Source organism: Daphnia pulicaria, chromosome 2 (assembly GCF_021234035.1).
Source record: "Daphnia pulicaria isolate SC F1-1A chromosome 2, SC_F0-13Bv2, whole genome shotgun sequence".
Classification (NCBI taxonomy): domain Eukaryota; kingdom Metazoa; phylum Arthropoda; class Branchiopoda; order Diplostraca; family Daphniidae; genus Daphnia; species Daphnia pulicaria.
This window is the reverse complement of record NC_060914.1, coordinates 4,717,844-4,742,247: the sequence shown is the minus strand read 5'-3', so window position 1 is coordinate 4,742,247 and position 24,404 is coordinate 4,717,844. Positions and strand designations below refer to the sequence as shown.

General features: G+C 39.1%; 7 protein-coding genes and 3 long non-coding RNA genes across 10 annotated transcripts; 5 read left to right on the top strand and 5 right to left on the bottom strand.

Annotated features, from left to right (window-relative positions):
• Positions 1-597: 597 nt before the first annotated feature.
• Positions 598-1,408, top strand: LOC124327841 (larval cuticle protein 65Ab1-like). The gene is made up of 3 exons (XM_046786860.1): positions 598-667; positions 754-890; positions 959-1,408. The coding sequence occupies exons 1-3, from the start codon at positions 656-658 to the stop codon at positions 1,278-1,280; spliced, it is 471 nt and encodes a 156-aa protein (XP_046642816.1). The 5' UTR covers positions 598-655; the 3' UTR covers positions 1,281-1,408.
• A 636-nt stretch (positions 1,409-2,044) lies between these two features.
• Positions 2,045-2,990, top strand: LOC124327814. Its single transcript, XR_006916213.1, has 3 exons — positions 2,045-2,228; positions 2,620-2,766; positions 2,831-2,990. It is a non-coding gene; the product is annotated as an uncharacterized LOC124327814 (long non-coding RNA).
• LOC124326946 (E3 ubiquitin-protein ligase RNF103-like) lies at positions 2,988-3,551 on the top strand. The gene has a single exon (XM_046785660.1). It carries the CDS (start codon positions 2,988-2,990, stop codon positions 3,549-3,551), a length of 564 nt encoding a protein of 187 aa, XP_046641616.1.
• A 2,365-nt stretch (positions 3,552-5,916) lies between these two features.
• Positions 5,917-6,469, top strand: LOC124325932. Its single transcript, XR_006915457.1, has 3 exons — positions 5,917-6,054; positions 6,137-6,292; positions 6,366-6,469. It is a non-coding gene; the product is annotated as an uncharacterized LOC124325932 (long non-coding RNA).
• A 147-nt stretch (positions 6,470-6,616) lies between these two features.
• Positions 6,617-7,294, bottom strand: LOC124325931. The gene is made up of 3 exons (XM_046784505.1): positions 7,184-7,294; positions 6,884-7,087; positions 6,617-6,798 (listed from the first exon to the last, which is right to left on the bottom strand). The coding sequence occupies exons 1-3, from the start codon at positions 7,235-7,237 to the stop codon at positions 6,754-6,756; spliced, it is 303 nt and encodes a 100-aa protein (XP_046640461.1). The 5' UTR covers positions 7,238-7,294; the 3' UTR covers positions 6,617-6,753.
• Positions 7,295-8,090: 796 nt separating this feature from the next.
• Positions 8,091-9,509, top strand: LOC124327803. The gene is made up of 4 exons (XM_046786801.1): positions 8,091-8,118; positions 8,197-8,358; positions 8,428-8,798; positions 8,865-9,509. The coding sequence occupies exons 2-4, from the start codon at positions 8,197-8,199 to the stop codon at positions 9,136-9,138; spliced, it is 807 nt and encodes a 268-aa protein (XP_046642757.1). The 5' UTR covers positions 8,091-8,118; the 3' UTR covers positions 9,139-9,509.
• An 865-nt stretch (positions 9,510-10,374) lies between these two features.
• Positions 10,375-11,618, bottom strand: LOC124327652 (apolipoprotein D-like). Its single transcript, XM_046786648.1, has 5 exons — positions 11,401-11,618; positions 11,199-11,332; positions 11,026-11,120; positions 10,857-10,952; positions 10,375-10,785 (listed from the first exon to the last, which is right to left on the bottom strand). Exons 1-5 carry the CDS (start codon positions 11,536-11,538, stop codon positions 10,643-10,645), a joined length of 606 nt encoding a protein of 201 aa, XP_046642604.1. The 5' UTR covers positions 11,539-11,618; the 3' UTR covers positions 10,375-10,642.
• A 1,883-nt stretch (positions 11,619-13,501) lies between these two features.
• Positions 13,502-15,443, bottom strand: LOC124325926 (chromatin assembly factor 1 p55 subunit). The gene is made up of 7 exons (XM_046784496.1): positions 15,326-15,443; positions 15,116-15,263; positions 14,901-15,046; positions 14,636-14,840; positions 14,189-14,561; positions 13,906-14,118; positions 13,502-13,841 (listed from the first exon to the last, which is right to left on the bottom strand). Exons 1-7 carry the CDS (start codon positions 15,342-15,344, stop codon positions 13,662-13,664), a joined length of 1,284 nt encoding a protein of 427 aa, XP_046640452.1. The 5' UTR covers positions 15,345-15,443; the 3' UTR covers positions 13,502-13,661.
• A 1,145-nt stretch (positions 15,444-16,588) lies between these two features.
• On the bottom strand, positions 16,589-17,493 carry LOC124327822. Its single transcript, XR_006916215.1, has 2 exons — positions 17,411-17,493; positions 16,589-17,256 (listed from the first exon to the last, which is right to left on the bottom strand). It is a non-coding gene; the product is annotated as an uncharacterized LOC124327822 (long non-coding RNA).
• Positions 17,494-19,796: 2,303 nt separating this feature from the next.
• LOC124325958 (calcyphosin-like protein) lies at positions 19,797-23,247 on the bottom strand. The gene is made up of 7 exons (XM_046784537.1): positions 22,885-23,247; positions 22,691-22,748; positions 20,935-21,019; positions 20,773-20,862; positions 20,548-20,681; positions 20,393-20,468; positions 19,797-20,317 (listed from the first exon to the last, which is right to left on the bottom strand). The coding sequence occupies exons 1-7, from the start codon at positions 22,973-22,975 to the stop codon at positions 20,216-20,218; spliced, it is 636 nt and encodes a 211-aa protein (XP_046640493.1). The 5' UTR covers positions 22,976-23,247; the 3' UTR covers positions 19,797-20,215.
• Between the last annotated feature and the right edge of the window lie 1,157 nt (positions 23,248-24,404).

Here is a 24,404-nt window from a genome sequence, read left to right as displayed (position 1 = left end):
ATTTTTTTCGAAATATTTCATTTGTTTGAGTCGTTTCCTATTTTTCCGATCGGCTTTGAATAATGTAAGAAATTGAATAGCGCTGAAAAGACGCAATCCGACACAATTTGCCAATTTCTATTTCACGAAACGGATATATTTCGGAATGGGTTGATGCCATTCAAAATGACTCTTTACCATGGAGGCATGAACAAACGACAAATTTGAAAATCAAAAGTTGATTTCATCAAATAGTTTCTCTCCAGAAAATTGCGATTCTTTATTTCTCATCAATAAAACGATAATCGTCGAAAAATTATTTTGTAATTCCGGAAACATCAGGGATGCGTGTTTCTAGATAAATAAATCGTGAAACCCAAAAATAATATCACAGCCTTGCGATAAGTGAAATCGCAATTTTTTTTTTTTTTTTGAAAGGGCCCTCAAGGGCGTTGTCTGGCAAAGCTGCGGGGAAATGCTTGCGGGTATGGGTGAATTGGCTTTGAGCTTGTTACGAAACACTTATGACCAATAGAAGAAGCAAGAGAGTATGAAAACGTATCTGAAAACCACTCTCTCTTATTTCTGGCCAGTATATAATCTGGTTTTATACTAAACTATATCCAGTCATACTTCAGTTCTTGAACTCACCCAATTGCACCCAACAGACAACATCATGAACAAACTGGTATTACAAACTCTCTGGGTATTTCACGATTTTGATTTGTACTTCTTCTGCTTGGAATAATATTTAAATGATGATGCATTTCAAAGTTTATTGTCGCTGCTGTTTTGGCTGTCGCGGCCGCTGCTCCTTCCAGTAGTTACAAACCGGTGGAATACAAGGCTACCGAAATCACCATCGTGAGCCAATCTGATGTCCGCAATCTTGATGGCAGCAGCAACTGGAGGTAAAGTTAACATCCACAGCATGTCTTGGATCCTTATTGATGCCTTACGATTTCATCTTGTCGCACAGCTACGCTGGATCTGACGGTACCACTCGTGACGAATCCCAGGTCCAGAAAAAGATGCAAGGAGTCACCTACGACTCTTACGGCAAAGAAACGTACGGTGAAGTCCTCGGCAACACCAACAAGGGATCATCCTATTGGATCTCCCCCGAGGGTCAGAAATTCACTCTGACTTGGGCGGCAGATGAGGCGGGATTCCAACCCAAGGGCGACCACTTGCCCGTCGCTCCCGTTCACGTTTACGAACTCCCGGTCGCTCCCGTCCATGAATACGAACTTCCCGTTGCCCCTGCACTCCCCTACAAACGCACTGGACTCGGTTATTAAATCATCTAAATCCAACTTCATTCTTGAAACTCACGTGAAATTTCTGTCTTAAGTTCCTAAATGGCTTAAATGCACCAGTGTGTAACTTATTGGTGTGATATAAATATATTGCTGAAGTCCTTGTTAAATATCACTTCTAACCCAAACCGAGTTGCGTCTTTTTAGGATAATTTCCGCATATTCATTTTGATGACTGATGACCTAGTAGACTATTCTAAATTCCTAACACCTGCCTAACGCATATTTTAAAACCTTAGTGAATCGCTCTCTCACTCTTGTGAACTTAACTACCGTATCCCTACATCACAATTCACAAACCATTAAATAAGTTAGAGTTCAAAATAATAAAATTTCGGTGTCCTGATGCCAGCCGAATTTTTAGCTAAAAAATGCGATAGGCTAATTGTGTATGTTCTACGGGGAGTTTTCCAATTTGTTGAAAAATGTTAAAGACGTTTTAATAAATCCCCATCAAGCAATTTTATTAATCTTAATTTTCTATTTTCGCACTCATTTCCAAGCTAGAGTGACCGACTATACGATTTGGTCTTTCCTGTTGCGTTGGTCGTAGACCATTAAAAGTAATTGGAAATTTGTAGAACCAAATTAAGAGCGGTCCAATAATCATAGAAAATAGCGGTATACTCAAAAAATAATTGCGTAGAGCAAAAAAGGGTAGGCCTACTGGTTGGAACGCATCATATTATATATTAGGCCTACTGTACCCACGGGAACGGGAAAAAAGCGAGACTGTCCGAATGTCCGGAATTCGGATTCGGACATCTCTGGAAACGTTAATTAATGATTTCTGCAATTTTCCACAACTAAGTAATGCCATAATTGCTTAAGCTGTTCATGAAAAAGAATGAAAAATGTCGTCTGTGACTGTCACCTGTCAGTGATAACGTCGTCTGTGATGAATTCAGTCAGATGCCGACCTTTTATCCGGTAAAAGATCGCTATTTATTAAGCATTTTTTTCATATTTTCTTGATGAATCAGCTTTATCATTTACACCACCGTGTATTGAGCATCGTTTTGAGATCACTTCTCTGCCATTTTATTGAAAATTTTTCAGTTGGTTTTGTTATTTTTCAGTTAAACGAATATCTCAGAGAATGAGCCTTGTCTTATTCACCATTATTATTGTAATAATTTTGCATTAGTGTTTTCAGATTGCTACCCTTGTTTTTTAGTTGTAATCATTAGTTACTTGTTTTGTTTATGTCAATCTGAGACAAAATGACAATGCCTTCAGAGCTTGAAGGATGTTGTTCCAATTTGTATGATGATGTTTGGCTTTATTCTTTCATTGCTCTTTCTTCTTCAAACAAATTCAGGTACTTCAATCTTGCCTTAAGGATCACAACAAGAATTACCAGTAATGCACTTATTCTTCGATCATGGGAGACCTTAGCTTCCTACACAGCGATCAGTCTTCCCCAATAGAATATGTTGATATATAACCTCACAGTAAATTTGTACAGGTAAGACTTAAACCAACAACAAATTCAATTTCATCAAAAATGAATTCTTGTTTCAATCTTTTAGGGATACTCTTATGGGCTTTTTTTCTATCGAGGAGAATGGAATACTGCCACATGCAAACAGAATTGTTCCCATTTTGAAGATAACATGACAGATAACTGTCAGACATCATTGAAGTCAACAATAAGTGATGACCGCTTCTTAAGCTGTCATCAGTCAGATGCAGCAAATGTGGATGTCCTACATGTTGTTGGCATTGGCCTTTTTCGTTTACAACCTTGCAGTAAGCTGGATCGTCCACCGACTGAAAAGCCGAAATGATAACCACACTACCACTAACGTTACCAATGGCACCACAAATGTCCCAAGAAGAATATTATCTCGATGGTCGCTACTGATCGACTGTCTTTTTCGACCCCTGTTCTCTGACCCAGCACACAGTCTACAGGATTTAGAACTTGACGAAAGTGTTGAACCATTCCTTGAACGCCTTGCATTACCTAGTTTGTGGCTGACGCCCACCGTGCCAACGGATTACCTGAAATTCCTCCCTGTTTGGCGATTTGAAGGCGGCAGTGCTGAAGAGCCGCCGACCATGAACTGGATCCCAGATGCGGATTGCGCTATTTGCTTGGACAAATACCGCGTCGCTGTTGACGTTTGCGGTCTACCGTGCGGTCATCAGTTTCATCGTAATTGTATCATGGTCTGGCTGCAGCGAGACAATCATCATTGTCCAACTTGCAGATGGCCAGCTTATCAAAACAAAAGTTTTTCTATTTAATGTGATCTCATTTTGTATAAATTGCACTTTTATTTTAATTTGGACTCGAATTTCTATTTTGACTTGAATTGACTTTTTAACATAACTAAAACGATGAATCAGTTCAGATATGAATGTTAGTCTTATTTTAATCATTGATTTCTTCAACTCATCTATGCCCAAATATTTATCGATGTCAAGTGTCGCCTCAAGAGATTCTTGAGAAGCATTTTTTTTTTTTCGGTCAGATATGCCAAACTTCTGTGATTCAGTGATTTTGTCTGTGATAATAACGTGCACTTCCCAGATAAGTTCTCACATTTTTCTAATTATTTATCTCTGTATAAAGCGAAAATGTGTGGCTATATTTTTATTTTTTCAATAAACAAACCCTTTAATAATGCAAAAAATCATACATTGACTGCAAGTGAGAAACCGAATGGCCGTTGCTGCCTCGGCACCTCGCTTGTACTAAAAAAAATTTTTACCGAAATATGGAACTTGTAGCCAGGGCGGATTTTGGAAGGGTAGTTTGAGTTTCCATCTGCGAGCGTTAATGCCCGGCAAAATTTGTCTATGACGTTTCGCGTCGTCCATCAAGTTCCAGGAATCCAGGAAGGGACGGATCAAGTATTTCTTCCGGGACATTTCTATTGCTATAAGTTCCTAATTAAGATGTTGTGAGTTCATTTTCATTTAAGACCAAATATTTTTACAAGTGTTATTTCTTAATGCAATCGACGTAAATCTCGAATAAATTTACATGAAAAGTTCTAATTTATTGATCAATAGTTTAGAATTTTTCACTTAAAACTCATAAAATAAAAATACCGCGTATTTCCCCGTCTAGTAAGCTTGCAAACAAGAAAGAAATAGGCCGAGAAGAATTAAAAAATAAGATGCACTCAGCCATTTTTTACGGCAGTGCACCAAAAAAAGGTGCTGTTTTTGAGTTTACTCGGAGTTTGCTTTTAATCTCTTCTGATTAGCACTCATTTTAAATGGCAGATGTAGGGTTGAGCACATACTTTACATTTAGTTTACGAATTATTGCTTTTATCAGCAAGTTTTAGTCCAAATCACGGAACGATCGTGTTTCGTTTCGTATTTTTTTGTTTTTGTATTTATGCACATAGCTCCATTTGTGACCGGTAGGTGGTTTTTTCCTGATTTTTTCTTCGTTAGTGGCGCGATTTGGAAAAACGTTAAAAAGACGTTGATAATGGTATGCTAGAAGGAATATATTTTGCAAATGTTCTCCTTTACTATCAAATTAACTCGTACCCACTGCGGATGTCTATTTGTGCCAGCGCCAAACGCCGAACCTTAAGTAAAAAAAATGATGTTATCTGGGATGAGGAGTACTACTTCGGTAGAGGAAGCAATCAAAAAGGTATATAATCACCATATTCGTGGTCTTGATAGCATTTGCTTACGTGCGCTCTCAGCGGCCTCGGGCTTCCGAGTCGTTTAATCAATTAATGTTTTCCGTTGATTGAAAGCAATGTACCTAACGATTTTCTCTATTATGTCGATTATTCTTAGCAAAAATTAGTATCTCCTATGCCCTTAAAATCACCCAAGCTGAAGTGGATGGCCATAGGAGGTATCATAGTGGGTTTCATGGCCGTTCTGAAGTACACCGGCAATTTGAACAAAGCATTCTTCATCGACTGGTTCAAGAAAATTCCATCCGATGTGCAACGTCCATCATCGGCAGTTATGGAGCCTCCGCTTGAGATTCTGCCTAAAAAATCATGTAACATTATTCATTCTCTAATCTAAAATGTGTTGAGTGTTCTAATATTTTTCTTTCGCCTTTTTTACAGCTTAATATTCCGACGGAAGTAGAACAATTTATCAATCGTCGACTTCAGGAATCGTGAAAATTCAGGCTGAATTCAGATGGCTTAATTTTTTTAAAACCTGTCGTGTGTATGTGAACATTCTAAAACGAAATACAGTTTCGGTTTAGATTTTGTTTGTTTACCAAATAATTGTACTTGCATTGAATTAGTTTCACGCAAAATTGTTTCATGTTGTACTTATGTATTTTATTACATTGCTTGCGACTGTGGCGGTAGGCTAATAAATATTTGAATGAATCAACAATTAACAATTGGTATTTTTAAATTTTCTTATCACATATCGTATGGTCTATATATAGTAACATCCAATTATCCACCACATCGATCTTGTTTAGGTTTACATATAGAGCTCTAAAAGAAGGTCATCAGGTCAAATGCCCTTTGATAAGAGCTGTCAGCTGTCTGTTCCACAGGGGAAAACGTTTTCGTCTTACTATAATCGTCCGATCGTCGCAAGGAATTTTGGGCGTCTGATCATCGCAATTTTAGTAGTAAACGGGCGTTATGATTTCGTCGATAAGTTCGTCAGGCTCAGACGGCACTAAAAAAATCATCCATATCCATTCGACTATCAGCCTTTGGTGCGGCAAGACATTTTGAAATTCACAATGGCTCATTGGTACGCGAACAACAAATACACCGAGGAAATGATGAAGGTAAGCAGTTCTTTCATTTCTGTTCTGCTGCGTTTAAAGATTATGGAAAGCTAAGAAAAATTTGTTTTATTATTTTGGGCAGGTGATGCGAACTAAGGGCTTCAAACGGACCATGATGGGTGTGGTGATTGGCTCGGTGGCAGGCTTGATGGTAATAAACTACAACAACAAGAGGCTCGGACATAGCGAGACAATTAAAAGACACTAAACTTGTCATGGGGTGTATTTTAGCTGAGCAGTGAGTTACGATTACGTATTTGCCCACAGAAAGAATATTTATGAAATTCTTTCATTTTTTTATAATTCTACAGAATTATTGCTTAACGGCTTATAATCAAGATGAATGACTGAAAATGGAAATAAAATCTCAACTTCTCAATTGTACCGTGTTTTCCCCTATGTGGTGGGAAATAAACTAATAAAATTAGACAACGGGAAAAACGGCTGTTTTATTTTCATAATACCTAACTGCCCCCCCCCCATAGATAAAAGTAAGCTAAACGTTGAAAACTAAGTAATAACTAATAAAATTATTTCGCAATTGATTAATATGTTCCACCATTCGTTTTTTATTTTCGAAAATTATTTCTGATTTATCAATTACATTACACGATGCAAGCGAAGCTTATTCAATTTCATTTTGATAATAGTGGCTTCGGTCCGATTTAACAATGAGACGCACACGAAGCAATTCCAAAATTATTTCACTATGATAGTGGCTTCAGTTCCAGGCGGTAGCAGCGGCTGTGTAAATAAAAACATTTAAAAAAAATTACCCATCAAATAATCAAAAACCAATTCCGTAAACGTAAATTATCAGTGGGCATACGCTTTTCTTTGAGGGATCCGCGTCGGTCTGCTGTTGCTGGTGCAATGGCGGAGGAGCTTTCCCTGCTGGACCCATCTTTATAAGTTCAGCGAAGAATTCTCTGTTAAGATTTCCGGTAATTTTCATGGCACCTAAGAAACCCAAAACAATGCCTCCAATCGCTGCCCATCTCAATCCAAAGTTTCGATTTGAAACTGGGCTTTTCTATTAGGAACAAAACGTTAAACGCAATTTATAATAATAGCTACCTCAAAATACATAGGCCTGCTGTTTAATAACATAAAATAAGAATTTACTTACGATCTGAGGGGGCTCTTGGGCAATATTCCTCCGAATAAAAGTGGTAAATGGCATCTTGTCTGAAAGTAGTGATAACTCGGACTGATGAGAATGTCCAACAAGACAAAATATTCAACGTCTGTCAATCGAATCCACACACGTTGAGTCTCTATTCTAAATATACATGGACGTAAAGAAGACGATTCTAATGAGTAGTAGATAATGCAATCGCAAACTGAATTTTTTTTTAAATAATGAAAATCTTAAAACAATAAAAATCCAAAAGGCCAACTTGACAAACCTTTCTAAAATTTTTAATGGGATAAACTGCGTATCTTTTCGATGAAAAAGACATTGAGTTTAGCCAAGGGTGAATTGCGTAACAACTTGTGGAAATAACCATATAGTTCGTTGACCCCCGGCCGTACGACATGGGAAACGATGGGACGAATTCTTCTCGCTTCCAACTTTGGCGTTCTGTTTTACCTCTTCTCGTCGGTCTAGCACAATCTGCGAAATAAATCAGCAGGTAGTCCGTGTCTGTGGCAGGGAGGGTAATTAAGTTCTAGCCGTTTCAAATTTATCGTGATGGCTAATAAACCAATCTTGACTGATATTTGGTAGGACTTGATGAAGGAAACGGTCAAAACCGGCGCTCTCATACAGTGTTACAAGATTAACTGCTCCAACCAGGGAGATTCATTCTCAAAAGAGTCAATCAATCACCGGAAACGCCATGGTTTGGGTCAAAGAAAATAATGCGACGTTTTCAAAGTCATCAAGTCATGAGTCAAGTCATCAATTTCATTTTCATGACTTTAAGCGACACCGAAGATTCAGGAAAAATTAGCCACTCGGGAGTCGGAGATCTTCTTTGACGCCCTGTTCCAATATAAATAGAAGCTGTTTCCGCGGCAAACTTCACAGTTTCTTCGCGCTTCGATTCAGTCAACAAGGTGCAAATTCTACCTCATCCTAAATTATTGTTAACGCAATAATATAATTATGTTTGTTTTTTTTTTGTTTTTTTGCAGATGAAATTGGCATTGATCCTTCTCGTTTGCTTCGTTGGAGCTACCTACCAACAGGGATATGCGTGGTCACCATTCTACCACTATTCACCACACCTGTTTTTCTATAATAATTACGATCAAGCCAACCGCCAATTTTCGGACAAATCAACGCTTAACATTGGGGTATTGCTCTTTAGAATGTACTAATTAAATTTCTGTTATATCCTGCTTCTTTTTCGGGATAATTAACAGACAGGATATAGCGATGACGAAATCGATTCTTCGATCCCCGAAATCCAGGCGAGGATCCCATTTGGCCACACGAAGAAACCCCAAAAGAAGTTTTTCATCACCAGTATCCTGCCCAACTCTTTCTTCAACTTCAAACCTTTGACCATCACCACGCTGACGAGCACCGTTTTTTCTACCATCACGTCGACGGCCGTGATTGCCACGGTACAGTCGTGCCTTCCTGCGACTATGTTTTTCACTTCTTCAGGACCATCGGGCTTTGTGACGTTGACGTCTGCTTGCGGCCGTCGCAGACGTGACATCGACGAGTCCAGTCCGCGACAAATCACAGCCGAAATCGGCGACTCGATTTTGCCATCCGTCGTGTCACCGTACGTTTTCAATTATTTAATTTTTAAATTTTTTGTAACTTTGTTCATTGTAACGCATAATTTTAGGTTGGAGACCAGCAGTGTCGTACCTGAATTGGACGGATATAATAATGTCAATCCGGAGATAACTTCTTCTCAGACAAATATCGAAGAGGAACAGCGTCAATTCGTAAATATCGACAAGAACAGCGGACGCCAAAATCGTGCCTTGAGTCTATTAGTGACTGTTACATCGACGTCGACGTCCTTCTCCTTTTCCACGACCACGATCAAGAAAACTATTAATCTGAGCGGGCCAGCGCAATTGTCGTGCATGCCAAGTGGTTTCGCCTTGTGTTAGATATTTTAGACAGTTAAGACTTTGTCTCACTCTCTTTTTCTATTTTAGAAGCGAAAGTAATTGCATTTGCTTTTTAGTTATATTCCTTAGAATAATGTTTTTATTATTTATGCATTCATTTCTAACATCATTCAGCCTATAAAGTCGCCTATTCTGGACTTGTTCTTTCTAGTAAATGGCCGCAAAACCTGATTGATAAAAATCAATTTAGAAAATTGTTTTCTACCCTATTTTGTTTCATGTTCTTATTTTTTACTTAAATGCAATTTTCTTTTCAAACCTGGATCCACAAGGATTTTGGTTTGTTGTTATAGCCTTTCCAACAAAATGTATACATGAGAATTTAGTTAAATAAATAGTGTTCATTATTATATGACTGAGTCACAGCACAGTTAATAATCAGTGGTAGCGTGATTTAGTAATTAAATGATTTCTCCTTCAATTTTCTGGTGATTTGGGTGTCTGCCTGTCTGGCTTGAAATCTCCCATGAGTTATTCATGATATAATGCTTTAATTGCGTCATAAAGACAGACATTTAACGGGAAAATACCATAAGCAGACATATTATGCAAGAAGTAAACGACATCCCAAAGCCGACAAGCGCTGCACTGCTGTTGATGTCACAATACATTGAACCTTACTAACTGCCAGGTTAATCGGTCGATGCTCGACGGCTGTTTCATTAGAAAATTAAGGTCGTTAACGGACCCTATAATTGTCTAGTTGATGAACGGCGTCTGTTGAATAAATCACGATAGCCTTGTACGCGTTCAAGTTCAGACTGTTATTGATTTTACCGAGAAACGGAAATCGGTTCATATCACGAAAGTTTACGAGCATTGTATCTCAGGTCGCTGCTGTGATATATACTGGTTCTTTTCGCAGACATTTGAAAACCGTTTAAAATGTAATACTATATATTGGTTTCGTGTATTAAGGAGATATCGTAGTGGATAGAAAAAAAACTTCGGGTATGGTGCATATCCATAGAGCGACAGCCAGCCATAAACCAGTGCCATAAAACGTTTCTGGTGGAAATTCCCAGCACACGTTATATACCTTTAGGGGAAACATTTAGGGGAAAAGGTTTTCCCCTATACAACATATATGCGTCTTTGACTCTTTGTTCAGTTGACGCAGTAATAAGTGAAAAGGGGCGCCATGTTTTCCTCCGTTAATTTATGTTTACACAATATTTACAAAAGTAATTAAGAACAAAAAACGAAATGAATTGATTACCGTTATAAAAATCCTGTATTTGTTGCATCGTATACCGTCTACAAAGGAGAAAAGAACACCTTACACGCTTAATTATGAAATGTCACCCTCCACAACCACAAAGTAATAAAAGAATGTTAAAAGTGATCGAATAAAGTCAAAAGTCATTACTCGTTACAAAAGTGAATGATTGTGAATTGTTTTGAATGTCGTGACGAGCAGCAATATTCTTTTCTTTGATCGTCAATTGCTCATTCAGTAAATTTTGACGCGTTTTGCTTCACTCTATACAATGGATGGACAGTCTTTCTGAACAACCGGAACCAGATTGCCCGCCTTAAAAGGCCCGTTGGTAAAGAACCTGGAGGTGACTGTATTCATGACGGTGTCTGATAGCGTTTTCTGCTTACCCAAAAGCCACAATTGCTCTGCATTGAATTATAGATTCAGAAAATTAGCCATTGAATTAATTAGGCCTATTTTAAAATGAGGGGATTACCTCGCCGATATCCAGTGCAAAGGGGATCGCAACTCCAGGCTAGAGCATAATTAGTGTAGTCAGTAGCGATAATCCAGAATCGAATGTCCACGGTTGCTGCACGATTTTTGTTTATAATTGATTAATCTACAAATGCTTTATTAATAATTTCAGAAATTCTTTGTCTTACCGTTCCAACTGACGATAGGCATCTGAACTAGAAATTTGCTCAATTCTCCGTAGTCAAAGTAAGCATTGCCCGCTGCAATCGTAACAGCGTTGTCTCTGTCAAAAATGTTAAATAAGATATTTCGGTTGAACATCATTTTGGGATGCCAGTCTCAGTCGATTCTCAAAACTTACATATTGCTAATTCCTTTGAAACTCATCTTGAGAGCTCCCTGTTTGGACGGTCTGATGTCAATCAGCGAGCACCTGGTGTCGTCCTCGAAAGTTGACGGATACCGGCTGATCTCGTACCACCGAGTAGTAATAAACTAGCGCACGTAAAAATTGCGTAACGACCACAACACACGGTAGAAATAAAAAAAAATTAATATTATACCTGAGCTGGATTAAAGCTGGGCTGCGTTGGGTATTTGGGACAATCACCGGGAATGACAATCTGGCCCAAAACGAAGGACGGAATTTCAACTGTCAGTACAGCAGCCAGCATCATCAGCGCACTAAGGTTCTTTGCCATTGTGATGTTTGATGTTTTTGTCCTGGCGTGTGTTCTTCGGATGACAAACACCGGCGGTCTAATGCACAACGACGAGCTGCGCGTATCTTTTATACACTAAGACAAGAAATTCACGCCTTGCGCACCTTGTATAACGTGATAACAAAAAAAGAACGCTCCTAGCACTGGGTTAGTAACCGATGTGCCAACAAAGAACCCCGCTGCTTGTTTTTTGGAGGGGGGGATAGAGAAGATACGAGTGTGGTGGTGGTAGACTCTCCTCAGTGGGGCGTAATTGTTTCACGCAGGTCAACTCTTCGAGACCCTTCCCTTCTCGTTTCTTATAGCGCTGGATATAATCAATTCCAGCATGCTGGAAGAAAAAGAAGAAAAATATTTATTCCTGCTTCTCGAATGCTATCGAAAGGCACGATCGTCCAGCCACTTGCTTCACAGATTTTTCAACGTGCTGCTGCAATCCGTCTCGTTCTTTGTGGCCGCGTCACGCCCGCTTCGGAGGTCGAGCTGAGCTCTTACTGCTGCCTCCCCGCTGAGCGCGAAAGGTTGATTCGGCTGGAAATGGGCACCCATGAATGCCACATGCAGCTTTTTGGGGAGGGAAAAAAACGAAATTCGTGTTTATTATGATTCAACCTTGAAAGTGGAAATTAAACCCTGGGGTTAAGAGACCAAGTCCCAGTACAGCACCGCGAGCCGTACGTAACACCACGCGTCAACGCGCTCGATCAAGGTCCCGCAAGGCCAAAGATCGGGTAAACAGCTCTGTCGTGAGTTATTTTACTTGTATACCCCGATTGAAAATAAGCATCATCCATCTCTTTGATGTTGGCTTCCTCCAACCGAAAATGCATATCTCAAGTCTCAACGATGGCCAGCGCTCTTTTGATTAGGTGATTAATGGATCCATTCAGTCAGGAAAGTGACTTGACAACCAGCATCGATAGGCCCAGCACCGACTTGAAACGCAATTTTCGTGTTAGAGACTAAAACCGAAATTAATTATACAATGTATTGTCTGGAAAATTCGGTAAATACCTTTATTAACAGTTAAGAAACCCGTGGCTTTTCAATCCGTAAAAATAATTTTATGATGAGGTTTCATTGAAACAAAAAAATACGAAATCGATTTTTTTTTTATTGAGAATCAGAAGAGATTAACGATGCCGGCATTTTCAATGAATTTTATTTCAGTCGTTTGCGGATATTGGAAAAAAATATTGCGCGCCTTTGTTTTGAGTAACTGCCCTTGAAAAACCGATGCGTCACGTTTTTGCAAGGCATATTTCAACTGACAAAAAAACAAAAACATTATGAAAATGTGGAATCGATTTTCACATTTCGCGATCCATAAACATAACAAATGTTGGCGTTTTCTCAATCCCAATACGGGGTCCAACCATCCAGACGGACCTTGGCCGAACACGGTGTTGAGGATGCTGCTGGAGTCTTCGTCATGCTCAACCTCAAGCGCTTTAATTGCGTTTTCAAGGTTGAATAATAAATAACATCGGTCCTCTACACTTATTCACGGGTAGGAGAGGAACTTTTTTACTGCCGCATGATGCCCACACCCAGGTGAAGACGATAGATGTTTGCCTGCTGCTTGCTGGCGGGCCAGTGTGAGCCGAACAATGTTGATTCACGGTCAAGACGGATATGCTGTTTGCTTCTAAATCCAAACATCACAGATTGCAAATCAGAGTTCAAAGAAAACAGTGGAACATGTACAAATTCAAAATCACGAATAATTAGAACAGTCGGGAATTAGGCAATTTACTGTTATTTAGCTTTCGAAATCTAATGATTGCGTCATAGGGCCAGGCGATCAAGAGTCGAATTTTGTTCTGAATAAGAGCGTCTTTCAACCATTTATTGAAATTTCATCACAACCCACTTAATGGACTGCAAATGGACTAGTAACCTAATTAACGGCAGTAATTAGAATAATTCAAATTGAACCAAATCGCGGAAAGCTATTTATTGAATACACAAACTTGGATCTCCAAGCGATGTAAGGGCCAAATTCGAAGATTTGAATGTTAAAAAAAAGATGAGCGTGTACGTGGGACAGTAAAGAATCAAACGATGAGAAATAGGGTATAGAGCGATACACTGGAAATGCATTAATTAGTAGGGGTTTCCAGTTCTGAGGCTGGCGTCTCAGGCTCCTCGTCGTTGTAAATATTTTCAGCCATTTGCCAAACTTGCATGATGTTATCCTCAGAGACGGAGCAGATGACCCAGGGCTCATTCGGGTTCCAGGAGAAATCAGAGATCTTGGCCGTATGACCACCGTGAATGAACTGTTGAGAATTCAATATTTAAACAGCATCCGAATCAAACAATCACATCAATATTTCAACTTACCAACAATTCTGGAGGGCCATCTTCGGCATCTTCGGTGGATTGTTCTTCTCCAATTTTGGACAAGTCCCAGACATGCAAGCGTCGGTCGGTGCCAGACGAAGCCAAAATAGTCTCATTATGCGGTGACCATTGGACTTGAAAGATTTCATCCTTGTGCGACTCGAACGAATGTAATTTGAGTTTAAGATTTCTCAAATCCCAAAGAGCTACAGTCTAGAAATCCAATTTGGAGACATGTTTAGTTGAGTAGAATAAATAGTAGATTTTAATATTAAATAAATACTTTGTCTGCAGATCCGGTAGCTAAAATAAATTCGGAGTAAGGATTGAATGACAGACAGTTCACTTCAGCCGTATGAGCATCCACGGTATGGGAGGGCCGGCTGGTGTTATTGCTGCGAGTATCCCAAATCATAAGCTTCTGATCATCGGCAACGGAACCAAACAAGGACTCGTGAAGCAAGTGCCAAGCGACATCTTCTACAACTGCTGTGTGGCCAGTGAATACGGTTTTGGCGTCGAGAACACGATTCTCTCTCGGCGATGCGTTAATATCCCACAAGCAAATGGTGTGATCATCAGATGCTGACAGCAAGTGACCATTAAGGTTTGGATTCCAAGACAAACCGTAACCTTCCTTCTGGTGTCCTCTCAGACTAAAAAAAAGATAATGTAGTTATGAGTAACAAGTTTGGGTCATAAGAAATCATTTGAATAAAAAATGACTCACCGTAAATCAGGGTGGCACTCTCCACTAGGATCAGGGCGAGAAGGATGTTTTGTGTAGTCAAAGACCAAGACGTCAGATGAAGGTGTTTTAGTGGCAATCACACAAGGATTCTGGGGCATGTAGCGAGCCCTGTTGACTTCTCCTTCATGGTTGATCTTGATCTCAATTTCAATCTTACCACTCACTGATCCAAAGCCTCCAAACTCTGATAGAGATGAAGCATTAAAACAATAGTGCAACAGATTTGATCAAGTTAAATGACTACCTCCTTTATCATTGTCATAATGTGAAGCATCAAACTGAGCATCCTCATTAGGAAGCTGGACAGATGCAATCAAGAGGTGATTTTGTTCATCGCTAGTGTGAGTACCAAGGATGAGACGATGCACTGAGTAGTCTTTGCCTTCAGGCCTAACGGAGAAAAGAAACATTCAACAGTTAGAAAGAAACAATAAAACACCTTTGTTCTCAGTAATGTACCTTGTAACATCAGGAAGCCATTGAGCTGTAAGTGAAGGCCATTCCAGAGCATGTGTCATAACCAAATCATACAAAAATGGAGTATTTTTCTTCCAAATTTTGTATTCCTCGTTGATGACGCGTTCTTCCACTGCTTCATCAAAGGGCTCTAAAAAAGATTGGATTAAATTTCACTGTCATCCAATAACAAAGAATGATTTCAACAGATACCTCCATCTTTATCTGCCATCGTTAGTCAATCAAGTCCTTTACTAATGATGAACCGGCTGGAACCTGTCAAGCAATAGATTCGGTTAGCAGAGACTTTTGAGCGTGCTGCTTTGTTAAATGGCGGCAAAAACGAAAGCAATTCCAGTGGTGCCACTTTGGAAAAAGTCGAAACTACTTTAATAGTTTATTTTGCCGTTCATAGATGGCATGGTCATGTCTTTAAAGAAAAAAATCTTGAAAATAATAAAATTGTTGTCAAATTAAAAGAATTTGCCTACTTCAAAAGTCTGATTTAAAAATTTAATTTAATTAGTAATAATTAAAAACAATATTTAGGTAGGCCATGGGTGTTGAGAGATTTGTATGCCTGTGGGTAGGTCTAGGAAAAAATCTTCATGTAAGGCAGTGTAAGGCATACAAACAGTTATATTGTTATAGGAATACAGTTATTTTTTCTAGAAAAAAATATTTGCTTTCAAAAATATATCAATGCTTAATTCTACAAAATTTTAATGGTTTTCCGATGCCCAATATGACTTTTAACTTTTTCTCAAGCTTTTTCTGTTGCGCATAATTAATTTCATAGTGGTTTAGCGCTAGATGCCAAAACAATGGAAGGAAATTTGAAGGTGCTTCACCTTTGTTGTCAAGGTTAAAGTGATCTACCTGTTACAATGTAAAGGCGATTGGCGCTCTAGGAAATGGTTCACAGTAAATCATGAAGAAAGCCTCCTCCGGCCATCCGTTAAACAATGTAATATTTTCCGTCATCAGACAATCAAACCGATTTTTGAACTAGAAGATAGCAAGACGAGTAAACCACTTCAAAATTCTCTTTCATTGCACAGTGTATTTTTTGCCATAAATTTAATTGAGTTCAGTATAGAAGTTGTACAGCGTTAATAGGATTATTTTTTACTGCGTCTAAGAAAAATTAATGATTTGAAAACACCGTCATTTTTTTCCATCCCTTCATAACGTATTGGATTAAAATTTTCTGCTATCACAACATTCACTAAAGGCTAATAACGTAGTGCTTCAACCAAATGAAATATATATATATATATATTTCGCCGAGCATTACGTGTAGTATGAGGAGTATGAGGAATATGAGGAGTAATAATGGATGTAAATGCCGGTTGAGATATTATCATAACAATGGTCCAAAATTGAAGTCAACTTCTGTTCTCATTTCAAAAGAGATATTCCACAATTTAAGTTAGCTGTTGGCCTCCGTTCATTTGAACAATAATTCATTGTAGATTCAATCGGACCCAATATATTCATCATCATTCATCGAGCATGATACGATATAAGCTTTTGCACGAAAGACACCCATACACCATATTAACCACGTTAAAGCATCAGACTTATGTTAAAAAAAGAAGAAACAAATATGGTTCAACCAAAAGTTGGATAAACAAAAATTTTGGTTTTGGTCTTGGTTGCTGCAGCTAAGGAAAAACTGTTTAAGAAACTGATAAAAGCGGTTGTTTTTAGCGCAATGAATCCTCGAGACGACGGAAGAATACTGGGTAAGACGACTCCGTTCTCGTTGTTTCGTGTGTAGATTTCCTTCAAAATCTCCAGCTGCGTCATTGCTTCTTCGTCGCTAAGATTTTGATCAATTAACAGAGGGGGCGGTGGAGTGGTAGGTCTAGAGTTGGCGATATCACTCCTTTGGTTGTCTTCATTCAGCATCAATTTATTTGGCTCAGCAATGGGAAAGTACGGATAGTAGTTGACCAGTGGGATTTTTGGATAAAACTGCGTCCCCGGTAGATGAGTTGGGTGGAAGTAATAAAACGCTCTGTTTCTCATTGCCGGATTCCCATTCCATTGCTGAGTGACAAATGAATTCTCAGATGAAGAACTGAGTACTGCTAAAACAGACACCACCAATATCGTAGTGATTTTTTTCATGACGATAGCTTCCAATTTCCAAAGAAAACAAAAAAAAAAATAAACAAAACAATCAAACAAGCATTTATATAATCAGACAATTATGAAAAAATTAAGCCCCAGCGATTTCTTACCGCCACAAAAATAAGTAACAAAATCATAAAAATAACAATATTAATTTACCTCATAAAAGGAGACTGCAGCGTGTAGGTGAAGCAATATACAGTCTGCTTTATGACGCCGATAGTACAATACTGCGCTTCTATTTATAAGGACAGCGCCGGACAGCGCGAAATGATTTCCTAGAGCTAGAGGTCCATTGAAAACTGTGGGTTCAATGCACATTTTTTGTTTGTTTGTGGTTGCTCGAGGTGAAACATGAAAACAATGTTACACAAAATAATGGCGCTACCCACAATCCCACCGAAAATTCCAATGTATCATCAGAGCGACCAAGCATGGATGAATGTGCGATGTATACATGCCCCGCTGGGTTCCCACCAAATGGACTCTTATATTCGCTGTTATTATGTCATATCATAAAGAATAATTTGGTATAGCATTATTTTCTTTGCAAGTCACACCTTTATTTAAGTTATTTAATTCTGAAACATCCAGAAAAGATAGTTTTTAAAAATGTACTATGTTAACTAGTCGAAAAAGAATTCAACTTCGCGCCTGGTTCGATGCTCATTTTTAAAAACACGATTTATGTAAAAAAATGAAGGATCTTTTCATTTTGACTTTTAGTTCAATGAATCCCTATTAAAATAGTAGGGAACAATTCATAACACAACGGAATTTTTTTAAACGTTTTTTTTTTTATTAATATTTTGCGATAATAAACTCTTTGATTATATTATTTTAATTTTTTTAGAGTAAAAACTTATTATATTTTTACGTACAATACAATTTTTGGGGAATTTTTATATATTATTTACTATTTTTTATTTTACCCCTCACTGCCTCGGTTCACCCACTGTCGTAGCTTCCAACAGCCTCCCCTACAGTAATTTATAATAACGAAATGATAGACAAAGCACCTATCCTTTTTTGGTGAACACAAGAGCACTCTTGCAGATGAAATGGTTCTAGACTGTATATAATATTGTCACGTTTCGACCGATTAGTTCCCAGAATCGACGTTTCCCATTCGATTCTGTTGACGATTTCCCGACGCTTAACAATAATAGTTCTTGGGGACGAGACGACGTTGACTGAGGATACAAAAAGGGTTAGCATGTCTCTCGGTGTTGGACTTTCTCTTGGACTTTTCTGTAGTGTTGAGTTGTTCACTGTTCTTGTCTGTGTGTTGATTAGACTCTTTTACTGTGTTGGTGTGTGTGTCGGTGGTGGAGTCGCGACCTCCAGTCTGTTTGTTTCACTTTTATCAAACAGCTTCTGGTCGCTCTTTCCAACCGAGCGTGTTAACCTCCTTACCCGTGACATTTGGTGGAGATGCAGGGTAGGGAGAGGAGCACGTTCGGTTTTCCACTTTTCACATCACGGTCTTTTCCCTATTGTAGTCAGGGTATAGAGAGGAACACGTTCGGTTTTCCATTTTTCACACCACGGTCTTTTCCCTATTGTTTAAAAGCTGTTGAATGCTACTTATGTGTTCAAATGTAGAAATTCTCGTGAAAATTACCTTTCCATCCTGTGACCCTATTTTACCTATACCTACAGAGATAGGAAAGTCGAGGACTTTGCCGGAATCTCGAGAGCGGTCGGTAGTGTAAGGAAAGTCGAGGACTTTGCCGGAAATCCGGAGGAGACAATACGGTCGGAACCTCCTGGAGAATTACACTGACAGAGGCGAAAAATCCCAAACCAATCCCAACTCCCTTGTTTTGCTCCCAAAAACCACCTGTGTTATTTATGATAAGTTATGATCCAGACGAGAGTTTAAAAAATGTTGACTGACTTTGAGTTGCAAAGTAATCATTATGTGATTGTATTTTGTAGTGTGTTATAATCGCGTGTGTTTTTAACCAAGTTTAGATTAAGAGCTTCGTGGATGGATTCACCTTAACCTGGATAACGTCGAAACTTAAAAACATGTTGGTTATTAATTATTTATTCTACCCTGATAGATAGCCATCTGAGAGCCATCGTTGATGCCGTTATGGAAGTAATGCCATGATCGGGACGATCATTTACGTGGGCGGGGAAAATGTCACGTTTCGACCGATTAGTTCCCAGAATCGACGTTTCCCATTCGATTCTGTTGACGATTTCCCGACGCTTAACAATAATAGTTCTTGGGGACGAGACGACGTTGACTGAGGATACAAAAAGGGTTAGCATGTCTCTCGGTGTTGGACTTTCTCTTGGACTTTTCTGTAGTGTTGAGTTGTTCACTGTTCTTGTCTGTGTGTTGATTAGACTCTTTTACTGTGTTGGTGTGTGTGTCGGTGGTGGAGTCGCGACCTCCAGTCTGTTTGTTTCACTTTTATCAAACAGCTTCTGGTCGCTCTTTCCAACCGAGCGTGTTAACCTCCTTACCCGTGACAATATCATATACGTATACATATAGTACATCCATAATTAATTACAACTCAGAATCTTATGTTACTGTCAAATTTATTTTGAAGTCACCATTTAAATGTAACATTATGTTCAATTTAGCACAAGGCATTTGGACAATTCAATTAGCCCTAAATAGATGTTGTAATAAAAACCTACGGCAAGGAACGAAGAGAAAGAGGGCAATAGGGAGGGGTATCAATTTCGCAAGAAATGGATAAGGTCAAAAATGGATTGGAAAGAAACAAAGAACATCTCCAACGGATGAAACAAAACCTGAAAATAGAATTACAATTTTGGAAGAAGGGAAATGTATATTTGAGAAGAAAGAGCAGCATGACGCAGGCGATATGGGATAGGTCATCTCGGCAGCCGTATAAAAGATCCTCGCTCATCAGAAGATTTGCGCTCGTACTCCACCACGCGGAACACAAAATGAATTAATTACGGAATGAAAATCCATTAGATTTTCCACGCCTGTCTCATCATCAGATCAAAGTAGGCGTCGTGATCAATCGACGAGCTGACTCCGGCGTAATAGTCTAGAAATTCGTCGTACGTCACCTTATTTTAAAAAGTTAAAATTAAGCATTTAGTCAACTGTCAACATACTGCACGATGTGTGATTTAATCAATTACCATTCCATCGATTGAACCATTTGCTTCGAAATTGGCAAGGAACTTTTTGAGAATTTGCTCTTCAGTATCCTCTCCGCTAAATTGAAAACAGTGGAAGAAATGCAAATAAAGATTAAAATTTTGCTCGATAAAATTTCCAGTAAGTTATAACTGACCTCAAATATCTCGGATTGTGTTTTACATTGTAGACGCCATTTAAATCTTCGAGAGTAACAATAGCGTCTCCAGTTCGGTCAAGCTTCTTGAAAGCTTCAGCAATGACTCGTTTGCGCCCTTCCGACATGGGTGGCTAAAAAAAGTGAGATATCGAAAAATAGGAAAAATAGATCCTTAGCTTACACAGGATATTTTTAAAAATTAAACAAAGTTAACAAACGGACCCGTATAGCTTTTAGAAACTCATTGATGCAAACAGATCCAGAACCATCCTTGTCGAAAGCATCGAAGAGTGCGCGACATCCATCTTCAGTCTTTCAAGACAGTGAAAGTAAATGAAATAATTAATACCCTTTCTTCAATTAAGAAAAAAAATAATCAAATACCTTGACACCACTTTCATCAATTCCTTTACTGAATTCTTCAAAGCTCAGCGAGCGATTTCCATCGTCATCCATGCGACGAAAAACCCTTAATTCAACAAATTAAAATCGGTTAGAAATGTAATGAATTTCCAACCTGGTATTCCACCTAATAGGCTACAGTTAATTACACCTCCATATCAAACGTGATAAGAATGACAAATGTAAAAACATTCCAGTCTATTCGTACCTATTTTCTGAGGGTTGCTGATAATCCAATGAAAGTTAGACTTTTTTTTTAAATCTTATTTTATTTTTTGGGGGAGGGGTACGTCGTCCGTATATACTTCCAGATTATTCTCTCTAGCGATAAAGGATATATAAATCGATCTTTACGTCAGTGCTCATCACTCACTGTCCGGAAGGAAGTGACGGATAGATAGATAAGTTCTACTGTTGCTGTAGTTGTAGCCTACACGACTATTTAAACGTAGTATATATATCGTATAGACTATAGTGGAAAATAATAAGTGGGTAGTATATCCTGACCGTTACATGATGATGGCCTCACTCAGTTCTCGTCTGGCCATCATCCCCGACCCTTGTCTCTTTCCTGCCTCAGCAAGCAGTCTTTTTTTAAATTTTTTTGACGTTCGCGATCGATCGGTAAGAGTGTCTGAGTGTGCGTGCGGATGGAAAAGGATATTACAAGGGATCCCGGCCCAGTTCCTTCGATCGATTTGAAAGAGTTACCAGGCCTTATAGACTTGCTTTTCTGCCAAAACTGCGTTAGCAACGCCGACAAAAAAGAAATTTAAATGGGATCCCACAAATGGAGAGTAAAAAAAAAATTGGAGAATCCACAGGGATATTATAAACGAATCGAATGAAAATGAGAATATAAAGAGACGCGAATAAAACTGTGTGAGAAAGAGAAGGAAAGTTTTGACAGTCTTTTATGATTTGTTTGATAGAAGCGGGGTCGTTGTTTTATTGTTGGATGGTCGGTGTCGCGAACCGTGAAAAATGGAACTCCGAATCATGATTGACGACATGCAGGCTACATGCACGCACCTAGAGAGCCTACACAGTTTTTCATTTTGAATCTAAAATATTCTTGAAAGAATCACTTTGTCTTTTTTTTTTTTTAATTTTTTTGCTCCCCTCAGGTTAGAATGACATGTGCAAATTTCTAACTAGTTTCCACCCCCACTTCCTCCTTCTTTTTCTTCTAGCTCCTAACGCTCAAAAGGGTTTGGCATGTGGCATCATCCAAAATGGAGGTATTATTTACAGCGAATATAGTCTCAAACCAACTGACGTTGCTGTACAGCAGCAGCCGCGAATATACACGCATACCGGGAAAGGGCCGCTGCCAGGGTCGAATGACATCACAGCACACGTCTATGTTGATTGCGTATTACTGTATATCTGTATTTTCCAACGCCGGAATTGGTCGCGAGCCATTAACTGGATTGAACGTGGCAATTTTACAATTTTTTGTTGGGGGGGAGGGAGAAAGCTACACAAGGAGGTGGGCGAAACGTCAAACAACTAAACAAGTATACCCGATATCTCTCGAGTCTTCAGTGTAGGCCAATATCTACAATAAGACCGTCACACTATAACTTACTTAATATAACTATAAAGGAAACTTAAAAGAATTGCTGTTGAAATATTGTCAGGAAAAATTGACATTAATTAAGACAAACGCAGACAAATGCCTTAGGGTAGATAATGTTATAGACAATTCAGATTATGAATATTCTTCAAGTATTACTTGCCAAATCCGAGAATTCCGGTGGCTCCGCGAGCCAGCAGTTGACAACGCAGCTTTTCTGATCATTTAAAAATGGGAGAAAATAACACATGCACACACAATAATAAAAGATGATTAAATTAGCGACGAAGAATGATTAAAATAAAATAAAAAATCCAACGAAGATTTACACTGAAACGAGAGCGATTGCATACCAAGTGGATCCTGCGCCATGGTTTGTTGGCGTTTGGCTTTCGACATCATTTCGGCTTCGTTGCGAGAGTTGGCCGTCAGAGGCCGGCTCATTTTTGGGCTCGCTTGGCTGGCAGCGATAAACGACGCCAATGACGGGCTCAGACTTTCTCTTTTTCTCCCACGACCGATTTGCGGTTTTTCCCCACCCACTCAGTTCTCTTTTTTGGTACGTGGAAGGAGTGTAGAACGGCTTTTCTTTATCGTTTCCCCTTAACACGATATTTCAGAGTGATTCAACCGATTCAAAGTCAAGCAAAACTGTTGGCCTCCTATAAATGAAAATTGTCACACTGGTGATAATTTGACAAACGTAATCAAGAAACGGTGACCAGACGTCCCAAAAGTTGTCGAAGTGAATGTCTGGTCTTCTTCTACGGTGTCTGCTCTATCTAGGATTGGTAGTTTTGTTTTGTTTATTCCTTCGTTCCTGTTATTTTTCTTTCCGGTTAGAGCGGAGTCGGCGCGGTCGGGATTTGTATACACGGGTTATTCTGCCGTTGTTCTCTATCTCTCTTTCATTTCACTACGACAATGTTTTGGGTCCCTTTTCCTCTCTATAAAGATTATATTGCGTCATATATTTATCTTGTTTTAATTTCCCCATCCGACTAATGTTCTTAAGTTGTTCACACGAATGCGGAACGGGAGACGGACGTGTGACAAGCCATTAATTCACGCAAAGATCTGATCGAAGGAGAAACGTAAATTTCCGAAAGGAAAGGGGTCTCTTCGGTAAATGCACATGCAAATCCTTTGTCCTTGAGACGGTTGAGATTCGTGAAAATCGGGGAATGACGACGAACTTCCGGCCAACCAACCACCGGAACGAAATTCCCGTCAAGAATTTCGCCGTTCAGGCGCTTTCCACAATCTAGACTCGTCTAGACTACGTTTTTAACTCCTCAACAGCACGTACGAGGTCTATAGGGCTCCAGACGCAGTGTGTATAGTGTATACTTACACATGTATATGTAAGTCAGCGCAGCCACCGAAAACAATATGTACAAACAGAGCAGTCAAAACACATGGCTTTTGACAAAGTGAGTAACCATAGCAACTATAGCCAGCCGCGTGTGCAGAAGTTCTGTTCTATCCATATATAATAAAAGAACAAGCTTTTGTGGGAGGAGCCTGTGTCTGTCACGGATAATGTGTCAACACAGGCTCCTCCCCCAAAATGGAATCATGCCCAAACATGCCCGACACCAGATGTCGTCGCCGTGATGACGCAATCTTTGATGACGCAACAACCAGCATCATCACCAGATGTCTCGCCGTGATGACGAAATCTTCAAGTAAGATAGTCACTGGGCAGATTTCTCACGAAAAAATCTTTAACGGGCAGATGATTAAGCTAAAGAAAAGCGAATAGCAAAACAGTCCGACTTTACGCTAGACCAAAATTCCCCGGATTTGAACGGGGCTCAGGTTACTCGTTTTGAAATATTTTCGCAATCTCGATTTCGCAACCTCTGTAATT